The sequence below is a fragment of the Toxotes jaculatrix genome, chromosome 19, assembly GCF_017976425.1.
Source record: "Toxotes jaculatrix isolate fToxJac2 chromosome 19, fToxJac2.pri, whole genome shotgun sequence".
In the NCBI taxonomy this organism is placed as follows: Eukaryota; Metazoa; Chordata; class Actinopteri; family Toxotidae; genus Toxotes; species Toxotes jaculatrix.
In genome coordinates, this window is record NC_054412.1 from 6,451,062 (window position 1) to 6,471,397 (window position 20,336).

Genomic DNA, 20,336 nt, shown 5'->3' on the forward strand with positions numbered 1-20,336 from the left:
CATCAGGGTCATGAGACCATAGCTTTAACAATCTACAGTCAAAGTCTGAAACAGTCTGCACTTAACCACAAGTCCTACTCTTAGCCTTTTCTTTAAGAATTTTAGATCCTAGCTGATAAAGATGACTTGTTGACACATATCATCATAATTAAATTGTCTGTTTTTTTCTCCAGTTGTCTTGTGATGTGAAATTGGACCCTCGCCCTGAATACCACCGCTGCATTCTGACATGGCATCACCAGGAACCTCTGCCGTGGGCACAGAGCACAGGTACCAAACCCATAGCCACCAAACAACACTCTGAAGAATTTTGTATAACAACCACATACTGTAGCTGAATTAGATAATGTATTTCTCTCTGTCAAGCAAGGAATCTGAAGTAAAAAGAAAACAAATGTAGCTAAATAGGATCATTTTGAGAGTTACTGTTTTTCATATCTGTAAGTACATAAAATTCTCAAAATAAACAAATTCACTGAAATGCATTTACAATGTGTTATTTGTCTCACATTTCATATTTTATAAAATATGTTTTTTGGCATTTTAAAGTTCATAATGGAATGAGTTCAGAATGGATGTTTTAAAAGCCTTTTTTCCGTCAGGCAAAATGGTTTAAAACGCAGACTAGTTACAACCTCAGCGGGTTCTGATCAGAGGGCAGACATAATAAAGTAAACACCCGTCAGTCTCAAACTGCAAAACTTAATAAATTTAAGTTTTATAATGGCATTATGGTGGGATGAAATACAAAAAAATCCCACTCTGTCCCCATGGTTCAAAGCTCTGATCTCAAGTGTTTTGCCCCCTCTGTCTTCCCCTCTTCTCTGCTGCAGGGAACCAGGTGAGCAGCAGGCTCATGAGTATGCGCAGTGCTAACGGGCTCCTGATGCTACCTCCAAAAACAGAGCAATACGTGGAGCTGCACAAGGGCGAGGTGGTTGACGTCATGGTCATCGGCCGGCTATGATGTCATCACAGAGGGACGGAGAGTTGGCGTCATATAGCGAGGGTCGGAATGGGTGGTTCACGGTGCATGTCCACATATCATTGACTATTCTGTAATATGCAACGGCACAGCTAGTTTTTATTGATTTGGATAACGTTGAGGTATAGTCAACATCTTGATCACAACCTAGATACATATGAAAAAATTAATTTAAAAAGATTATAGTATTTCAAACAAAGAAAATATAACTTTTAATGAAAAAATCAAATTATAAAAAGAGATTTATTCTGTAATATATTATTATGATTATTCTTATTATTATTATCATTCTTCTTCTTATTATCATTATTATATTAAGGCAACTTTGTTCCTTTCATTGCAATTGCTTTGTGTGTTCAATGCTAGACCTTATCTATAGCAGTAGCATTTTAATAGACAGCTGTAGGTGCCTGCCAGGACAAAAAAAAGAAAATTATTATTTTCTCATCTTTAGTGGAAAAAAATAATCTGTTTTTTGAAAATGAAGAAAACACTGAGGAAGACTCCAGATTTCCCATGGTGCTCAGCAGAGAGGAAGAGGGGGCACATCAAGGCCGCTTCCTCTTTTGAGCGCCCATCAAGGTGACACTTCTGTTTTTCTCTCATTAGTATGCATCATAATGGCTTCACAAAGAGCTTTGCTTGTTGTTTATCTTGTGAGTCTTGTTTATGTGCGCAGTGCCAAATGCCTGGGCAGGGAAGAGGTGATGTTGGGAGGGGGTGGTGGGGGGGGCACGCCCCAGTCTGCCCAGACCCTCAAGCTTCCTTATATTCACGGTGACCGGGTGTAAACTCTGCCCCAAACCCCCGCCCAGGGGCAAGCTGAACCTGGGGAAAATAATCTTTTATTTGATCAACTATTTAAGAAAAAAAAAAGAAAGAAAAGAAACAGCTTCTTTAAGTGCTGACAGCCTTTTTAACCAACTTCACAAAAAATGTACAGAAAAAATAAGAACCATATTGTACAGATATATGTGACCAGCACTCCTAAGGAAATTATTAAGCAATGAGGAGACATTGAACAACGCTGTACTATAACATTTTCTGTAATGATATGAAACTGATGAAAGAGACTAAGATAATAAAAATCCTTGATGATTATGTAAAAAAAAATCTTGTTGGGTTTCCTTTTTTAATAAAATATATCTAAAGAAAAAGCAGTGATTTTCTTCTTTGGAACCAAAGGTTTAGTAGGTGGTGCTGTAACCTGAAGATTAGAGAAGTGCTTGAATTTTCAGTGAATGAGTAATGGTCATACCTCCCTCACTAACCACTGTCGAGGTTCAAGACCAAAGATCCCCAGTGGATACAGTTCCCAAATTTGATGCATTAATATAAAGGTTTTTAGAAAGAAAAACAGAAAAAAGTGGTAACTAAAAGTAACTAAAAACAGTTTCTCAAGTACCTTTTGAAGTGCAATTGCAAGGTGCTTTACTTACACAATTTGTACAAAAAAGCAAAGATTAGCAACCCTAACCCTAACCCTAGCCTAAAAGTAAATACTAATTTGTAAAGCAGAACTTTGACTTGTAATTCAATATTTACTTTACTTTTAAGTAAAGCATTTGAGTTCTTCTTCTACCATTGCTCCTTAAATATATAAATAAAAAACAGCTGCACTAGAATGAATCATGGCAAAGAAAAGGGGGTTTAACTGTCTCTCTTTCCAGGAAGGTAAGTATTTAAGAATCAGGAACTGGCAGGAGAGAGCCTAATGAAGAAAAGAGGTTAAGCACAGAGGTGTCAGAAAGGATTAACCTAATAGAAAATGCAGCAGGAAAAAGGCAGCTTCAGGCTTTGGTGAAGATATTTCTGAGGCAGTATGAGATTAGACAGTTTCTGTTCTGCTCTGCAAGGTGAAATGACAGTAGATCCCATTAGCTGGTGATGATTAATAGTGCTGTGACAAGAACTTAGTTAAATTCATCTCTGTGAATGTGTATAAAATGCATGTAAGGGGATCAGTATGAAGATGACTGTAGAAAATAACAGCAAATTCTTCATACCCTAAAGTGCAATAAGTGTATGTTTATTAAAACATACACTGACAGGCTAACAAGAGATTTACCAGGCATTTTATCTCTCAGTTGCTCCATGAGTTTATCATTTTCCTAGAGAGACTTGGGCCTGTTTAGGCCGTTGGGATAAAAACGAAATGGTTACCAATTAATGATTGTTGATTAGTAATGTGTGCGTCTGAGAATTTGATAGAGAGCTACAAAATGTGTGTGATTATTTTACCTCTGGAGCTCACCACAGACTGTACCAAAGATCAGCCTGAGAAAGAACACAGTTAACAAGAGTTGGCCACATAAAACACGTTTTATATGATATCTGTTCCTTACAGCATCAGCGCTAAGTAGGAAATAAACAGAAGAAGAATCAAACATATCAGTTGGTACCACAAAACTTTACTTACTGCTTTTTACTTTACTTAAGTAATTGCATTTTATCCTACTTTACACTTGGGAGGAAAATATTGTACTTTTTCTCGACATTATTTGGCAACCATAACCACCGGTTACTTTGCAGATTCAGAACATGAATACAAACAACAAATAAATTGTGATGTGTTATGTGATTAAGAATATATGTATAAAAGATGTGAGTATTTCTTCACCACTGATTTTCACCTTTACATCTTTGAAGTATGGTAATGTTGTGATTCCGCTTCCGGTGGAAAGGGGGCGTTGTAGAGCCGCATTGTTGCCAGGGAGACGACTCAAAACACCAGGCGTAGCTTCTCAGCAATGGCTACAAGTGTCCCGACTGTGCCTGGACAAAACTCACTGCAGCGGCTGAACGCGGTCCCGTGAAGACCGAGAGAGACATTGTTCTTTTCCCGACCGTCCGTGTGGGAATTAAACCCGCATTTTCAGGGCGTTGGATTATAAAGGAATACCCGCGCCTTACCCAAACCCATTCAGGGCGCTATCTTTGAAGTGGTGAGTACACACAGTATGTTAAGGGAGAGCAACCGTTTAGCTACGCAGTTAGCGGTGCCAGGCTACTAAGCTAAGTTCCTTGCTATTGTTACGTTAGTACAAGTCCAGGTTTACACGTTAAGAGCAGTGTTTTTTTTTTCTAAATGCGTGTAACGTTCTTTAGTCTGCTGGTGTGTGTGGGTGTGCTACAGCATTGCTATTTTGTAAATAGCAATAGGAAAGACTCAGTTGCTGTAGGTCCTCCGGTGACTCTCATTGAAGTACGCCTGCTTCAAGTTAATTCACTTACCTCAAGCCAAGCCAGCAGCTCCTTGTTGTTAAACCACAGGACTATGACTAATTAATTAGGATATCTTCTATTTTCACCCTCTGGATGTATACATGTAGCTAATTATATCCAGAGATCTGGTGATGGAGGGTAAACCCACCAAAACTCTGTTTACCAATCGTTTAGCTAAGTGACTTTCTGTGACTACTTCCCAAGTCTGGCAGACATGGGAAGAAATTAATCACAACAAATCTTGTAGCTGAGTAAAAATTTATAAATTGGTTCTTTTTTGAGCACACATGAAACTCACTTGAGTTAAATTTTTATGTGTTTACCTTAGGAAAGAGTTGCAAAGTAGCTTAGGAATGCTATTATGACACAGCCAGAGGGATTTTCCACCTTTGGCTGGGATTAGAGTCATGTGGAAATCACTTATAATGATATATGTGAGAAAACTGTCCTAAAGGAAAGATGTTTACCACTTTGAAGGTTGTCACAAAATTGCAGTGAGATTGGTTTGTTAATTGTGTTTATATTAGAATGATTATACTCAGTGTGCCAGCATAGGCCATGTCCATGTCTCTGCTAGTTATAGCAACTGTTGTTCACACAGAGTAGTCTTCAGCAGGTATATCTGTGATAACATACTCTATACTCATGGTTTATTTACAGACTTTTACTGGAGCTTTCAAGCAAATCTCACCATCTCCCTCAGCAAAACAACACCACTAGTTTGCAACACACATTACATAAACATTACTTCTGATGAACAATTGTTTTGCACATAAGTAACAGCATTGCTATCAAAGGAGGATATTCCTGTGCCTTTTTCACTCTTAAATTGTGGATTTATTGGACATTTGCTTGGGTAGTATGAAAGGTAATGGACAGGAAAAAATGTAATACAAGTTCTAGTTTACCCAATTTTAATTTGAACTCAGCTGAGATCCTTTTCACATGCTGTACTTTGTACCTGCGTTCCTGGATTATTTTGTTAGTATTTTGTGTTTTTGGCCCTCTGTTATCACCTCACCCCGTTCAGTTTGTAGTTTCGCTAACTGGTTAATTTGACATCACATGACATGGTTTCACCATCTCTGTAATCATGCAGTGACCCTAAACTTATTCCACATATCTGACTGACGCCAAACTTTTCACATTGCCTTGTGGATTTATGCCTAGGTGGGTGTGTGCACTTGCAGTCATCCTCATTCTTCTACCCACGTCCCTCTGTCCCTTCCCAGCATCCCCTCCAGTGTTGTTGTGGCCACTGAGCTACACTAGAGTTTGAGATCCCAAGCTTAATTAAGCCCACAGGAACAGATGGCCCACTGGCAGTCTCTGCTGTTTGTCAGCCGTACACTGCCACTCTAAACGGAGCTAAATGCTCCTGCAGGGGAGGGGTTTGGAAGCTTGGACCAAGAGCCGGGGGGATAGACCTGCCAGACGTAATTAGCTGTGGGAAGTAGGTAGATGTGGGGGAGGACTTTGGTGATTGACGACACGAGTGTATGACTGACTATATGACATGAGTCTCAAAGGTGGTTTTCAGTGACAAATCTGTGTTTATCTTAATAATAATTGAGGATTTTTCTGTATATATACAGAATGGTGTCTTTAACTTGTCACCAGTAGTAGTAATGAGGACAGGTAAACATGGACATCTTTTCCACAATTCTGTTTCCAGGAAATATGTGCACAGGTATATGTCAAGACTGTGATGTATTTAAGCCACAGCAAGCTGGCAAAAGCGCGCCATACCTAAGCCACTGCATTGTATTTAAACAAAAGCTTATGTCATTATGTGAAAGATAAAGACATTCTTATGGCTGTCTAGTTATAAAGCCTGCTTTTTGGCTTGCAAAAACCACTGTGACTGTTGTTTCAAAATGTTATGCAATGTAGATTGAGTTTTTTTCCCCCACATACTGAACTAACATAAACTCCAAGTCATAGTACCAAATTTGCTAATCCAGATTAATGCACGTAGCATCCTTAAAATAGATTATAATCCACACCAATCACAACATAGTCAGGTAGTAGTAGTAGGTGTGTCATGTATCACATTTCATTTCTTTATTTGGCCATCCGTACACAGGCTACAGATGGATATTTCGATTAAGCTGTTCATTAGGAGGGGACAACTGAGGACAGGTGTACCCAAGCAAATGGCTGGATGAGGCTGAACTGAAGGGATTTCAGGTGACTGAGGCCAGAGAGCTTTCCATGTTGGGAGTTAGATTAGTGGTGTGATAAATGAGAGTAGGTGGTAGCAAATTTTGATCGATGGGCAGCCAGCTACAAGGAAAAAAAGTGTTAATATTAATATATAATAAAACAACTTCTTAGGGTGACTGTGAGTTTGTATATGAATGAATCCTTCAGATATTTTGTGCAAATATATATTTTGTTTATAATTGTATAAGTTTTGTTTGTAATAATTTTTGTGTGATGTCCTGTTTAAAAAATAAAATGTACCATTTATTAAAATACTTGACTTTGTTTACCATTTAAATACTTAAAATAAAAGCTGAAAAAATCAAGAGAAATCCATTTGAACGCTCTTTGTATTTCAGGATGACAGTTCACAGAAAGAACATCAACGTCTACGTCCTCCACTGGTGTGCTATGGCCCCTGAGTTGAACAGTCTCAGCACCAGCGCCTCGTAACACTCAAGCAGATCTCAGTAAACGCTGGGGTGGTTTGAGCTGTACACTTCTGCAGCAAGGATGATCACGTCCCATATGAACGGTTATGTGCAAGAGGCCTCTGGTCAGGCCAAGAGCCACAGGGAGAGGGCTGTGGACTGTCCAGGGGAGGAAAGTAGCCTCGTCAAATCTCCACACTGCAGTGCCCACATGGAGAGGATCCAGCACTACCAGGAGGAGCTGAGGAAGAGGAGAGAGGAAGACAGCAGGGGGAAGCACGACATCGACCCCAACGCTTCACTGAGGCTCAAGAAGCTGTCACAGAACCCCAAAGTGGGGATTGACAATCCCACCTTCGAGGGAAAGGAGAAGGCCACCAAAGACGCATGCTCCCAGGACCCTGTAGCCGGTGGGTTGAGGGGGGGGTTGGTGGGTTTTTACGAGGTCAGAGAGGGTGGAAAGAGGAAGGGAGGTCACAAAGGAGAGGAGAAATGCAGATAGCAGAGAAGAATAGGGAACTGTGAGGTTTTATAAAAAGTTCAGTGAAGACAAAAGGAGTTAAAACAATCACTATTTAGGGGGTAGAGCAGAGGGCAGCAGTGGAGGAGGGTGATGTGTTAAAGGGGTTGTCTACCATTTCCACTGGTTAGTGTCTTGCTACTAAGTCTGGTCTGGTTCCAAGTTCTCGGATCCATTAATGGATGTGTGATACATGTGAACATTCAATTTTATCAGAAAATTAAACATGGAAGATAAAAAAAAAAAGCATTCACATCTTCAAGGAGTAAAAATGTCCTGACCTCTGTTATGTTGTCCCTGCCTTCCTCTGCATTGCTTCTCTACTGCTCCCCTCACTGTCTGTGCCTCTCTCGCAGAACTGGAGGAGCTGCTGCAGGCTCTGAAGTGGATGCAGCAATGTCTGACTGATGCACAGAGCCAGCAGGATGTGGAGCTGATAATGCAGCTCCTTGCTAAGGAGGACTTCAGAAATGCCTACACCATCTACAGCGCTGTTGCCCAGCAGATGAACAGAGTCAGCCCCACCTCACCCCTCACAGCACAGGCACAGGATCTGTGCCAGGAGGTACACGTAGTGGTCATTTCGAAGCAACCTGTTAAAGCTGAAAACACAAATCACGTAGAAGCACTCTGACTTTTCTGCAGTATGAGAAGTTAAGGAAAAGTAATGACAGTTTACATAGGGCTCAGAGGTAACATTGCTGTTACTATTGCATCGGCAGTTAACTTGTTAACTTGTTTATGCTGCTGGGTCTTATGGTTTTATAAATGTAAGTGGTTTTGTGTCCACTGCTCCAGGAGAAAGCGATTTAGGCAGAACAGGACGACTTTTACCCAGAATAATGAATAACTCAATTAAATTTTTCTTGACATTTTTAACCATGCCACAAAAACCTATTCTGTACCTCATGGGGCTAGGAATGGTCTCTAAAGAGGAGGCAGTTTGTGCATAAAAGCGCTTAGATTGTACTCTCCAATTTGTGGTTTGGACCCTGTTAAGCTTATATTTAAAGGCAGGCACCTCTGTGAGTAAAGTAACTGAACAAACTCAGTGAAGCATGAAAAATCTTTGCTGGTGGTGATGATTAATTCAGCAAAGCTGCCCAATAGACAGGCATGCCAGTCTGAATAATTATGAAATGTAAATTGTCTTGTGGTTAACAAGGTGAGTGAAGACAAAAATGAGGGATTTGTGGGATGCGGGCCATGCATGAAAATTGAGTGAGCTGGGAAAAAAGGGAAAAGAGGCAGAGGGAAGAAAATTTTAAGTTGGTGAATTATGATGAAAAGAGCATTAGATACCAAGGAGATACTCTACATTTGAGATGGACAAGAAAGGAGAAGGAGGAAGGCATGAAACAAAATGTAGACAGGGGGTTTGGTATTCCCAGAGTGAATTTTTATTAGATTTCCTCGTCCACCAGTTGCTGTTTCCTCTTTAAATAAGCTGACAGTGCTGTCTCCTGATCCCCAGTGCAGAGAGTGACAGAGAGCAAGAAACCACCTCAGTATTCAGGTTTGAGTAGGTGGGAATCTGCCACACCTGACTTCCTCGTTGACAAAACACAAGCTAGTTGGTCTCCACCGAAGCAAAGCGACAGTAATTGACTCGTATCCCTGCAGAGCGGGGCCTCCGTACACTGAGAACTCAAATGCGGCCTGTCACACAGAGCCCAGTCCCCGTAAAAAGACAGAAACCGTGATAGGGTTTTCTGTGAATTAGGTAGAAGCTCTATACATCTGTGACAAGCTACACCCACAATAGGCACTTCATACGGATTAATGTCAACTTTTGATAGGTGTAACATGAAAGAATGTAATACATGCTTTTCAGCGCAGTCAGACTGGTGCAGTGTGATTTTTAGCTGATGGCTAGATGTGTAAGAGTCAACCCTGTTTTGACGAAACATGCTGCTATGAGCTGTGTAGAGTTCATTCACAGGGCACCAAGCAGCACTGCTACCAAATCTCTATTAGAGTCTTGACAGCAGTGGTCTGAACGTACAGGGGCTGGGTGAGATGATCGGTTTTGCCTCACACACACACACAACACGTTGTCTTCCTGCACACAGTAAAGAGGCATGTGGACTCACCCACCGGGCACAGCTCCCGATGCGCTTAACAACGTGTAATAGTTTGAGCTGCAGTGTGTCTAAACTAAGTGGTTGTGCTGTGTGACACTCAGATTGACCATTGGGTAAACTAATCTCCCAGCAGCCCTCGGTGCTGGCTGAGCGGTCCTGTGCACCGCAGGAAGGAGGCCAGGATCTGGGCGGCTAGAAAAAGAAACTCCAGCAGCTTACAGCAGCGTGCGCCGAGGCGGTGCGCTGCTAGGGGGGAGGGGAAAGTACGTCACCTTGTTAGTGAGAGCTTTGATTAGTGTAATGGATGAACTAAGCTCTAAACAGGGGATGAAGAGGAAGAGGCAGGAAGACAGAGTAACAGAACACCAAAATGCCAACTGTCACAATTCAGTAAACAATGCAAGCCACAAACAATAGCATTTCCCACCAAATGACAACACAAGAACCAAATGATTAAAATAGAAACATGTAACAGAGGAGCTAAGAAAGAAAGGAATAAAAATGGAGCAGAGCGGAAAGTCTGAGAAGCCAAGGAAGAGAAGTGTAGTGTGTGTAGTTCAGACAGGTGCTTTCCAAGTTTGTGCTTGTTACATTTTGGTTAAATGCAACTTTCATGTGTAAACACACTCAGTGAAAATGAATCCCATTGTGGATTTTGCCTAAGTTTTTTGTTTTTCCAAGGATAACAGCCAGCACTCAACAAGTTGCTTTACAGCAGAGTGAATTTGGAGCACTTCTCTGTCTGGAATGTGAAACCCTACTGTGAGTTATCAGTGGGTAGCCAAACACTGTGTGTGTGTGTGTGTGTGTGTGTGTGTGTGTGTGTGTGTGTGTGTGTGTGTGCGTGTGTGTGTGCGTGTGTGTGCTGTGTTTGTGCACATATGCACACGTATGTCTGTACACATTTCTTTCTATTTTTTCTTGCAGCTCTGTGAGAATCCAAACTGTTTTAATCATGCAGTTGGCTCATTACTAAAGTAGCAACATGATATTTTTTTAATGTACTGTATCTAGGTTTAGAATACAATCACAATCACATTGTCTAGGCTTCATACAGATATTTATCTAGCTTGCATTTGGTGGTAAAGTCTGCAACATTTGCCAGCACATCAGCTTCATTTAAAGTGTGCTTTTGTAAATTGTAGAATATATCATGTGATTAGAAAGAAAGGCACACAATCATAAAATAATTTTCCTGTCAGGGTTTGCACAAATGCCTAAGAATTTATCCTCTGAGGAGTATTAATGTATTCAGCGAATATCATGGAATTCTGCTTTTCAGATACTGATGTAAAGTTGGAAGCTTTAATTTAACAGAAGTGGTATTAGAAACTTATTATATATAATATGTATTCATTTCTTCTTTCTTTACTTGGTCACCAGTTTATAGCTGTTAGCAGCAGTCGTACAGTTTACCTCACCATAGTGCTGTGTGTCTGTGTTTCTGTACAGGTACAGAGGATTCTCCAGTCCAGCCAACAGAAGGAGGGTTTGGAGCTCAGGACTCTGCTCACAAATCCTCATCTCCAGGTCAGAGATCAGCTTGCCAGCTGTGGCTTATCATATCTCCCCTTGACCCCCAATATGATTATAATATAACACCAGTGAGGCTCAGCAAGCCTGCAGAGCCTTATAGGTCAACTCATTTATTTAGTTAAAGTGCTCATAATTGTCCCACTGGAATACTGATTCCAGTGGGACAGTTGTTTCTCTTGCACCTTCCACTGGGAGATCAGAGGTCAGGGTTAAGTATAGAATAGCCCATATACTATCAGAGGAAAGAATAGGACTTAGCGGCTTACCAGCTCAAAGACAACTAAAGGACAGTTTCACTTTGCCAACTTGTTGCCACCATGTGTGCATCATTAAAAGGCAGACCAAGTGGCAGGTTGCTCCATCATGATACAGTACACTGTACATCCGGAAAGAATGAAGCACCCACTTCATGAAGGAAGTCATGCGGTCATATCATGTTTGTGCCCCTCGAACAGGCAGGAATTCATTGTTTTGCTCAAGGACACTTGGGCAGGGGTAAGGTGATTGTTTTACAAATTAAATTCTTAAAGACACATAGTTATTATTGGCTGTTGTTTTTGGGTGTGCAAAAGTCAATTTTTTCAAGGTCGCGTGCTTAGTGTTTTGCTCCAAAGATTAATCTAGTTGGTCTCAAGAAAGGCCATTATGTAGATTAGGCTGTAATATGGGTCAGCTCTCTCAGTAATGAAAAAGCATCTCTGGTTTGTTCTTTGCCGCACAGTGTTTGTCAGTTTCCTTTAAATTAATTTTATAAAAAGGCTGTGTGAAAAGTAATGGATCTGTGTATTTGCTTTTTGAACACAGCCTGTAGAATTGGTGTAGTTTATAGTTTATTTGCAGTGATACACAGTAGCTTAGACTGATGAAGGCCAAATTTACGATGACTTTATTAAGGTAAAATGTAAATGGTTAATCTGTGATCCAAAAAGTATCTAATACTTAAAAAAAAAACAGTGCCATTGTTATGACAGAGCATCTGGATGCAAGTGAGCAGATATTTTTAGATGAAGGATTTTATACTATGAAAGATTTAGAGTGTATGTAATGAATGATTTGCAAAGAGGTAGAATATCTGTCCAGAAACTTCTAATCTGTAGGTGTTAGCAAAATTATTGTCACACTGGTGTTGGGGGAGCCCTGCTGCTTATGGAGAGAACTTTTGCTTCTGTCCACTTGTGGGACATGCTCAAGGTTGAGTTTAAGGAGGTTCAATGTGGCTGCAACCTGTTTAGTAATGATCTTACCAAGGTTGCTGATGGCACAGCTGATTAGCTGGACAGTTTAGATGTTCCTCTTAGGTATGCCGCTTGCTCTATCCTTACAAAAGTGATCAAACATCACAGGTATAAGCAGGTCACCTCCACAACATTATTACCTAATTACCTGTTCATTCATTTAATGGGACGTCTGTTTAGCTTTTTTTTAAGTCAACATGAAAAGAATCAAAGATATTCAACTTGCATCGCTTTGAAGTGGCTTCAGCTGTTGATGCTCTACATTTGTCAGTTTACGCTTCAGTGATTTTTCTGTAGAAAAAACGTAGTCACATTATCAGACTGTCATCGTCCATTAGCCAGGCAGTAAGGTGAGAAAAGACCTCAGGTGGACAACTCTGTTGTGATTTTACGGTTGAGGGTCCTGACAAGGGGGCGCCAGGGGTCTGACGTTTGACCCATGTGACCGTGTGAATTTCCAATTCTCCCACTGGCCCGTTAACTCCTCCGCTGAGTCGGAACCATGCAGCCAGCGGGGGCGTTGTGATGTGATGTGAGCTTGCCTTGTGGCACAGAAAGTGGAACAGATTATGATGGTTTCTCTGCGGGGAACAGAGGATCACATGAGTCAACCTGTAGTCTGCACAGGTAAACAACCTCATACCCGAAACTAACGGAGACAGGTGCGTGTGTGAGAGGAATAAGTCCCCCTCAAGTCCACCCCTTACACCATTTTCTAAGACACATTATCCTCACGAGCAGGGAAGCCAAAGGTGTTTGATGATTGATGGCAGTGGATCCTGACTCCTAAATGCAAGGGGAGATTAAGACGGATTGTGTGTACGCCAAAGCTTAGCCCGGCCTCTGGTCTCTCAGGTTCTCTCTGCTGCAGCACAGAGAAACTAATTTGGACCGACAGTTATTAATTGTGGGGTACGCAGCGCTTGTCACATTAAATGAAGTGAAGGAGCAATCTCTGTATTATTTCTGGCTTAGAGGTGGGTTTGTTGACTGCTCTTGTTAAAAAAGATGGGCAGTAGGTAGGTTTCTGGTAGCAGGTGCATGTGTAAGGTAAAAGGTTTGGAGACTAGTTTGGTATCATAAAAGCACAAAGCACATACAGTTTGACTGAAACGGTGCTAGATTTATGAACGTAATGCTTTTATTTCCATTTCAACCATAGCTGTAATAAAGGACAACATTTCCCATGCAGTCTCTTTATCTCACGCTGCCTCCTCCATTATTTTTGTCTGTCTGTGTTTCTGTCTCTTGTGTGTTTGTAAAATTTCTGTGTGTATGTACTCTTTGTCTGTGTATGTGTCTCTGTATTTGTTTTATATGGCAGGCACTGATGCAGGTCCATGACAGTGTGGCAGTGCAGGAAATGGCAGAGGAAAATGTGACCCAGTACCTTGGAGAGACGGTTAAACTGGTGCGGCTAGAGAAGACCCGTGACACTCCGCTGGTAAGACACCACCATTATTCATTTTCAGGCACTTGTGCCTACTGTTTGCATACATCTGTCTACATTTTATCACAGCCTCTCAGACATTTAAACTGGATTATGCTTTATAATCAACTTGTTGTGTAAATGTTGTAAATCAGCATAGCAGAAGGCAAAGCAAAGCATGAGAAACAAGGAAAAATGAATCTAATTACAGTACAATAAAAACTGAAAAATGTCACACAGCATTCACATTGAGTTATTTAAATAGAACAACAAAAAAACACAAGGATCCATGAATCACAGATATATATGGGCACTCAACATCACTGAATATTGAATTATTGCATGGGTTTTTGTGTATTGTGTGTAAGTCCAGTGAATGGGCCTTCAATCTCAGCTTTCACTATGCACCACCTCTCACATTTATCACTTGGGCGTGTCAGTGTCAGTGTACCCACAAGCCAACAGGGCAGCAAAATGCCTGTCAGTATGAATTCCAGACATCCAACTAGAAACGTTTGCAATGACATAACGGTGTTCACAGTATGTGACATGTTTCGAGCTGTTGCCTCTCCTTCTCCTTTTGGACTAGGATCTCTCTGATCGGTGTTGTTTGAGTATTATCAGTTTCAGATGATTCATTTCATTGACATGTTAGTAGTCCAGTGTGTTGCTTGTTTTGTAATATCATCTCAGTTGTCTACTGTATATGAACTCTGTGTGTGTATGTGTGGCCATCAGGGTGCGACGGTACGTAACGACATGGACAGCGTGGTGGTGAGTCGTGTGGTGAAAGGCGGAGCGGCGGAGCGGAGCGGCCTCCTCAGTGAGGGAGACGAGATCCTGGAGATCAACGGGATTTCTATACGTGGGAAACATGTCAATGAAGTCCACGACTTACTGGTGAGGGCCAGGGGTTATCTCAGTGGTGCACAGAAACTCCTGTAGCTCTTTTTATTATTTGCAGAAATTCATGAGAATAGTTATAGTGTACCTACAGGTGTTGAGATGTTTTGGCATTTAAAGTGATGTACGAGGGGTTATTGATAAGTTCGTGGCCTAAGGTAGAAGGAGATGAGTTATACAGCCCTCTTTACATGCATGTGTAGTTCAACACTTTTTGTTTCGGGTAATTGAAAGTTGCAAGTCAGCACTGTCGGAGGAAATGGACATCAGAGTTTGTGCAGTCATGTGCCAGCTCAGTCTCAAGGGCATGTCACCCAAAGAGGTCCTTGGCCTGATTTGGCACCTTCAGACTACTGCCTCTTCACCAAGGTGAAGAAGGAGCTTAGTGATCACCATTTTGATGAACTTATCAGTCCTGGCTCGTACATTGGATGCCATAAAAGGCATCAGAATTTAATAGTGGTCTTGCTTGGACCATCTGTATTCTGACATTTGTTAGTGTTTGTCTGTTTCATTCTCATTACTCTTCTTCTTTCAAACGCTATACTCAACAAAATAATTCTGTCATAATTAAAATGAAATTGTTTTCTTTTGGAGTTGTGGACAGAAAAAAGTTTGAGATTGTGTGGTTAAGACAATTTGCAGCAAAACCACTGTACGTGATTATATACATACATTTTATTGTAAACCTAAAAGAATAACTAACATTATTGCTGACTGCATTTACTTCTGAAATTTGCTTCAGCCATGTTTAATTCATTGCATCTCATCTTTTCCATCAGCAACAAATGCACGGCACTCTGACCTTCCTCCTCATCCCAAGCTCTCAGATTAAACCTGCCCCACACAGACAGACTGTGGTAAGTCTCTATGATGTGGACGTGTGCGTGTGTGAGAACGCCTATCTGCATGCACGTAACGGCAACCTTGACATTGTAAACCCTGTCCTCAGATGCACGTACGAGCTTACTTTGACTACGATCCCTCTGATGATCCCTTCGTGCCATGTCGGGAGCTGGGCCTGTCCTTCCAGAAGGGAGACATCCTCCATGTCATCAGCCAGGACGACCCCAACTGGTGGCAGGCCTACAGGGACGGAGACGAGGACAACCAGCCCTTGGCTGGACTCATTCCAGGTTAGGATCAAACTGGAGCTGAATATCAATATTTAGTGTAATACTTCACAAGGATAGATAAGAACTACAGTGGCATAATTCTACCAATGCCCAAAAAAAAAGAGTCTAGAATAGTACTCAGTAGATCACATACCTCTCCCAAAGGGAAAAATGCCCTGTCTCACAATGTTGAGGAACATGATTAAAAAAATTCCTTGCTTCCTCCCCTTTAACCGGATCTGCACCATAACTTCCCTGGCCAATACCCCATCCCTCCATCAAGTTTGGTGCAAATTGGCTCAGTACTTTTTGCATAATCCTGCTGATAAATAAACAAACAGACATGGGTGAAAACATAACCTCCTTGACAGAGGTAATAATGTATTTATATGTTTTGTAGTAGCATTCTAAAATAACACATGGCTTATGTCTTCTAAAAAAAATAGTATGTGAAATCCACCAGTACACATAAAACAAAGAGTAGTACAGTAACAGGAAAGTGCTTGAAACTTGTCTGTGACTCATAACTCACCTGGCACTACATGAACTATCCTGGCTGGAAACACAACCCATCTGGCACGTCAAGCAGATTACAATAAACACCTAAGAATTATTTGTGATTACTCTCTGACCCAGGCCTGTTGTGGCTGGAAGAAAATTAGGTTAAGCATTGGAAATGGAAAGCAGGACATTTTTGCCTCGTCTGGAAAGTCTAGAAAGAGTATGAAAAATATTTCTAGGTCTACAAAAGCTTTGGACTTGTAATGTTTTCATACCACTTATTACGGTCGTCCAGAGCATTCAGTGGTGCACATTATCTATCAACTATCCCATCAATATGTTGTTGAACACCAACCATAAAGTTCAAACACATTTTAAAATAAATATGTGTTTTTTTAAAATGGAAAATACGCTGGATTCCTTTATCTATATATGCAGTGTTGGGTAACTGACCTGTTTCCACTTGCTTTTCTCAGGGAAAAGCTTCCAGCAGCAGAGAGAGTCCTTGAAGAAAACTATAACTGACAGGAGTCGAGAGCACCAAGGTAAATGGATATTGTTGAAAAAAATAGATATGATTTGCAAAGTGAAACATTTTGCCTCATAGTGTCTAGAAAAAAAAAGTGAAATGATAATCCGACTTTGACAGCTAAATTCTTTTCACTTGCCATTATTTCAGGGAAACTTTGGTATTCAAAGAAGAACAAGAAACAGAGGAAGAAGAGCACATCAAACTTGAGCAAAAATACTGGTAAGACTTTTTTCTCTCTGTTTCTCATCAGCAGCTTTACAAATTGAGAAGAGAGTTGCTGGCTCAATAATTTGCTCCCTCTTACTCATCACTACCATTGAGAAGCTACTCACTTAACCCACAAAACATCTCCCACTGTCTCTCCTCATTTACCACTTGTCACAGATCGCTTCCACACTGGGCAGCTGCCAAGTGTCCACACACTGTCAGTATTAACCCCACTGGTTAGCTGGAGTTGACACGTTTTGTCACTCTCGCAGCAGCTTGTCCAGACTCGGTGTGTTACATGTCAGATTAGTCCCGTCTTCACAGACAGGATCAGAGGAGGCACCAACAGGTGCCCAGCAGGTGCCTAAATGCTTTGGAGGGACCTGTGGTGTTACTGGTTCACAAATAGAAACACATTTAACACACAGACGCACACGGCTCGCTGGCGGATGGTAGAGGGCTGTGGTTGTTTGTACAAAGCAGGACGTAGGGAAGGGAACACTATGGATCCACTGAAAAACTTTCACACTAACACTCAAATGATAACATGATCTTGTGATATTTTTTCAATCTCTAAATCCTCTCAACACTTTAACAGGTTAAAGGTCAGAGTAAGTTACAGAACAGAAGATCTAGAGGAGATTTAGTATGTTGGTCAGGGATGTTTCATTAACCCCTCCCAACTGTCTCCTCAGACTACGATGACATCCTGACCTATGAGGAGATGTCCCTTTATCACCAGCCTGCCAATCGTAAACGCCCCATAGCTCTGATTGGTCCCACGAACAGCGGTCACGATGAGGTGCGTCGGAGGCTCCTCTCCATCGAACCAGAGAAGTTTGCTGTTGCGGTGCCACGTAAGTCTGCTCTTTGTCGAGGTCTGGGGGACATGGCAGTGTTAAATGCACAATCATTTTTCAGTATTTCAAATGAGGCACAAACGTGTGGGTGATTCAATAAAGAATTTAAATCAGCATCAGCTTTGTCAACTTTTACTGCACAAATGCTCATTGTCAGTGTTGAGAAAAAATTAGAACTGTGATTTAGGACTTACAACATGATTAAAGTGCATTTAGTGCAAAAGTGGCTTGAGGATTGTTGCAATAAGTCGAATTCAACTTTTTTCCCCATCTTTTTCATGACTCAGACACAACCAGGAACCCAAGGATACATGAACGAAATGGGCGTGAGTACCATTTTGTGAGTCGGTCTGCCTTTGAAACAGACTTGGCAGCAGGGAAGTTTATTGAGTCAGGAGAATATGAGAAGAACCTGTACGGGACCAGCACCGACTCAGTCCGACACGTTGTCAACTCTGGACGCATCTGTTTGCTCTGTCTGCACACGAGGGTAGGAGACTTGTCACTGTTGGGACAACTGTCAACATTGTTTCTGTCTAACATATTAATTACGAAACTTACTTTATCCCACACCCATGATCTTAACCATGGTGGCTTGGTCTGAACATAATTATACCTTTTCATATCCCGAACATAAATCTTCAATCATTTTTGTCCTTTGCTACTATATATATATATACTCTTTATAGTGCTTGGTTTGGTGTGTTTAAAGTCCTGCTTTTTTTCTTTTCATTTCGTATATGTGTATGTCCCTGTTCTTGCTCTTGTCAGTCACTGCGAGTGTTGAGATCCTCCAACCTCAAGCCATATGTCATCTTCATCGCTCCTCCTTCTCAGGAACGACTACGCACCCTGCTGGCCACAGCGGGGAAAACACCAAAGGTATCCACTACACAGTGTTGCAAAATTTTCTTTCACTCTGTGTTGTAAATGTCATAGTTTGTATATGATGCATGGTGTTATTTGCATAACAAAGGAAATATATTCCAACAAAATTATGGATTTAAGATTTATCATAGGAAAAAAAAACATTCTTCAGGCACATCAAGGAAAGACGTTATATTTAAATCCTCTTTTATTCAGGTATGCTGCTTAAAATACTGGTTTTAACCTCACAGGGTCTTTATCAGGGCAGAAAAGGCAAAAATAGATTGTTTACACCTGGTGTTTTAAATAGACAATTCACAGAAAATAAGCAATATTGTGTCACATTGTAAAATAACAAAGAGGCATTTGTTGCTATCATATATGTCAACCTATGAATATCATAAAAAATAAAACATTAAGCATCCAGTATTCATGTCCAGTACCCTCTCACCCTCTCAACTGATGTCTCATTTTCTGGGCACAGCCAGAGGAGCTGAAGGAGGTCATTGAAAAGGCCCGTGAGATGGAGCACAATTTCGGTCACTTCTTTGATGCGACCATCGTGAACATGGATCCGGACCAGGCTTTCCACGAGCTGCGCAGGCTGATAGACAAGCTGGACACTGAGCCACAGTGGGTGCCCACCTCCTGGCTGTGCTAGAGGTCACAGGCTGTCAACGCACAAAGTCTCAGGGTGGACAGAGGTAAACGGGCGAGCAAACATTTATGTTGCTGGAGATTGAAAACTGAAGGACAGACAGTGGTGAATTGTCTGCGGATTTTCACTTGCACGCATCCTCGTTTGTAGAGGAGGTGGTTGGTACCACATGTTGCAGGGACGGACTCAAGATTCTTACATTTCTTTTTGTTTGTGTGTGTGTCTTTTTGTTTTTTGTTAATTTTCTTGATCTCACAGTTTTATGCAAAGTCATTTATCAACCAAATAGAACTATTTCCTATTCTTAATAGCTATTTATAATTGTAAATATATATTTTCTAGACAAAATATTTTATTGTTACGTTTTGTGTGTGTGACATCTAAAACAGTACAGAGTGCTGATGTCACAATGATTGAATGGCTTCCTGTCAATGCAGTAAGCCAAAATTTGTTAATGTACCAAACAGAAGAGAAGCTAAAAGTGGCAGCAGTGTAACGTCTTCCATTCATAGACACTAAGGCAAAATCTGCTGTAACCTGCACAGTTGTTGGGTACTTTCTTCACCAATGTCAGTATTAGTTTGTGTTGTCTCATGTCTCATTTACGCTGTGATTTAAACAGACCTTAAATCTAAGGTTTTGTCTCTAGCTGGTATCATTACTGTCAGTATATCATACTGAAAAGTACTGCTGAGATTGTTTTGGGTTTTTTTTTTTTTTTTACCAGTGTTGTAAGAACAAAACATATCACTTAGTGAACAGTAACTCCAACAAATACTGTATTGCATCTTTGCAGGATACTTATTTAATTATAAGCACAATTCTTGAAAAGTGTTAATAAAATAAGATTCATATGTGAACAATTGATGGATGTAATGCACTGCATGCAGTGATTTTTCTACCTTGGAGGAATTGTTATTTTAAATACTAATTGAACCTTTGCAAATTCCTATCTAAACAGACTGTGTCACATGTAGCATTCTGGTGCAAAATGGCCACCATCCCTCACATAGCTGAGACAAAATGCTCCTCAGCACAAGCTG

The 20,336-nt window shown here is 41.0% G+C and overlaps 2 protein-coding genes across 5 annotated transcripts in view; both read left to right on the forward strand.

The window, feature by feature from the left end:
• The window catches only part of gphnb (gephyrin b), a 79,007-nt gene extending 77,308 nt beyond the window's left edge, over window positions 1-1,699 (forward strand). For all 3 annotated transcript variants that reach the window (XM_041064259.1, XM_041064258.1, XM_041064257.1), the window contains 2 exons: window positions 174-270; window positions 834-1,699. In XM_041064259.1, the coding sequence (XP_040920193.1) occupies window positions 174-270; window positions 834-967 (231 nt within the window). In that variant the 3' untranslated portion in view covers window positions 968-1,699. The remainder of the gene's footprint in view (window positions 1-173; window positions 271-833) is intronic.
• A 2,035-nt stretch (window positions 1,700-3,734) lies between these two features.
• On the forward strand, window positions 3,735-20,158 carry pals1b (protein associated with LIN7 1, MAGUK family member b). 2 transcript variants are annotated; one of them, XM_041064240.1, is made up of 14 exons: window positions 3,735-3,930; window positions 6,775-7,256; window positions 7,723-7,931; window positions 10,903-10,980; window positions 13,546-13,665; window positions 14,389-14,550; window positions 15,336-15,413; window positions 15,506-15,689; window positions 16,646-16,714; window positions 16,849-16,920; window positions 17,604-17,765; window positions 18,056-18,258; window positions 18,540-18,650; window positions 19,120-20,158. In XM_041064240.1, exons 2-14 carry the CDS (start codon window positions 6,929-6,931, stop codon window positions 19,294-19,296), a joined length of 1,953 nt encoding a protein of 650 aa, XP_040920174.1. In that variant the 5' UTR covers window positions 3,735-3,930; window positions 6,775-6,928; the 3' UTR covers window positions 19,297-20,158. The 2 variants fall into 2 exon arrangements, with proteins under 2 accessions (XP_040920174.1, XP_040920175.1); XM_041064241.1 differs by having other exon boundaries at window positions 13,558-13,665.
• The last annotated feature ends 178 nt before the right edge of the window (window positions 20,159-20,336 follow it).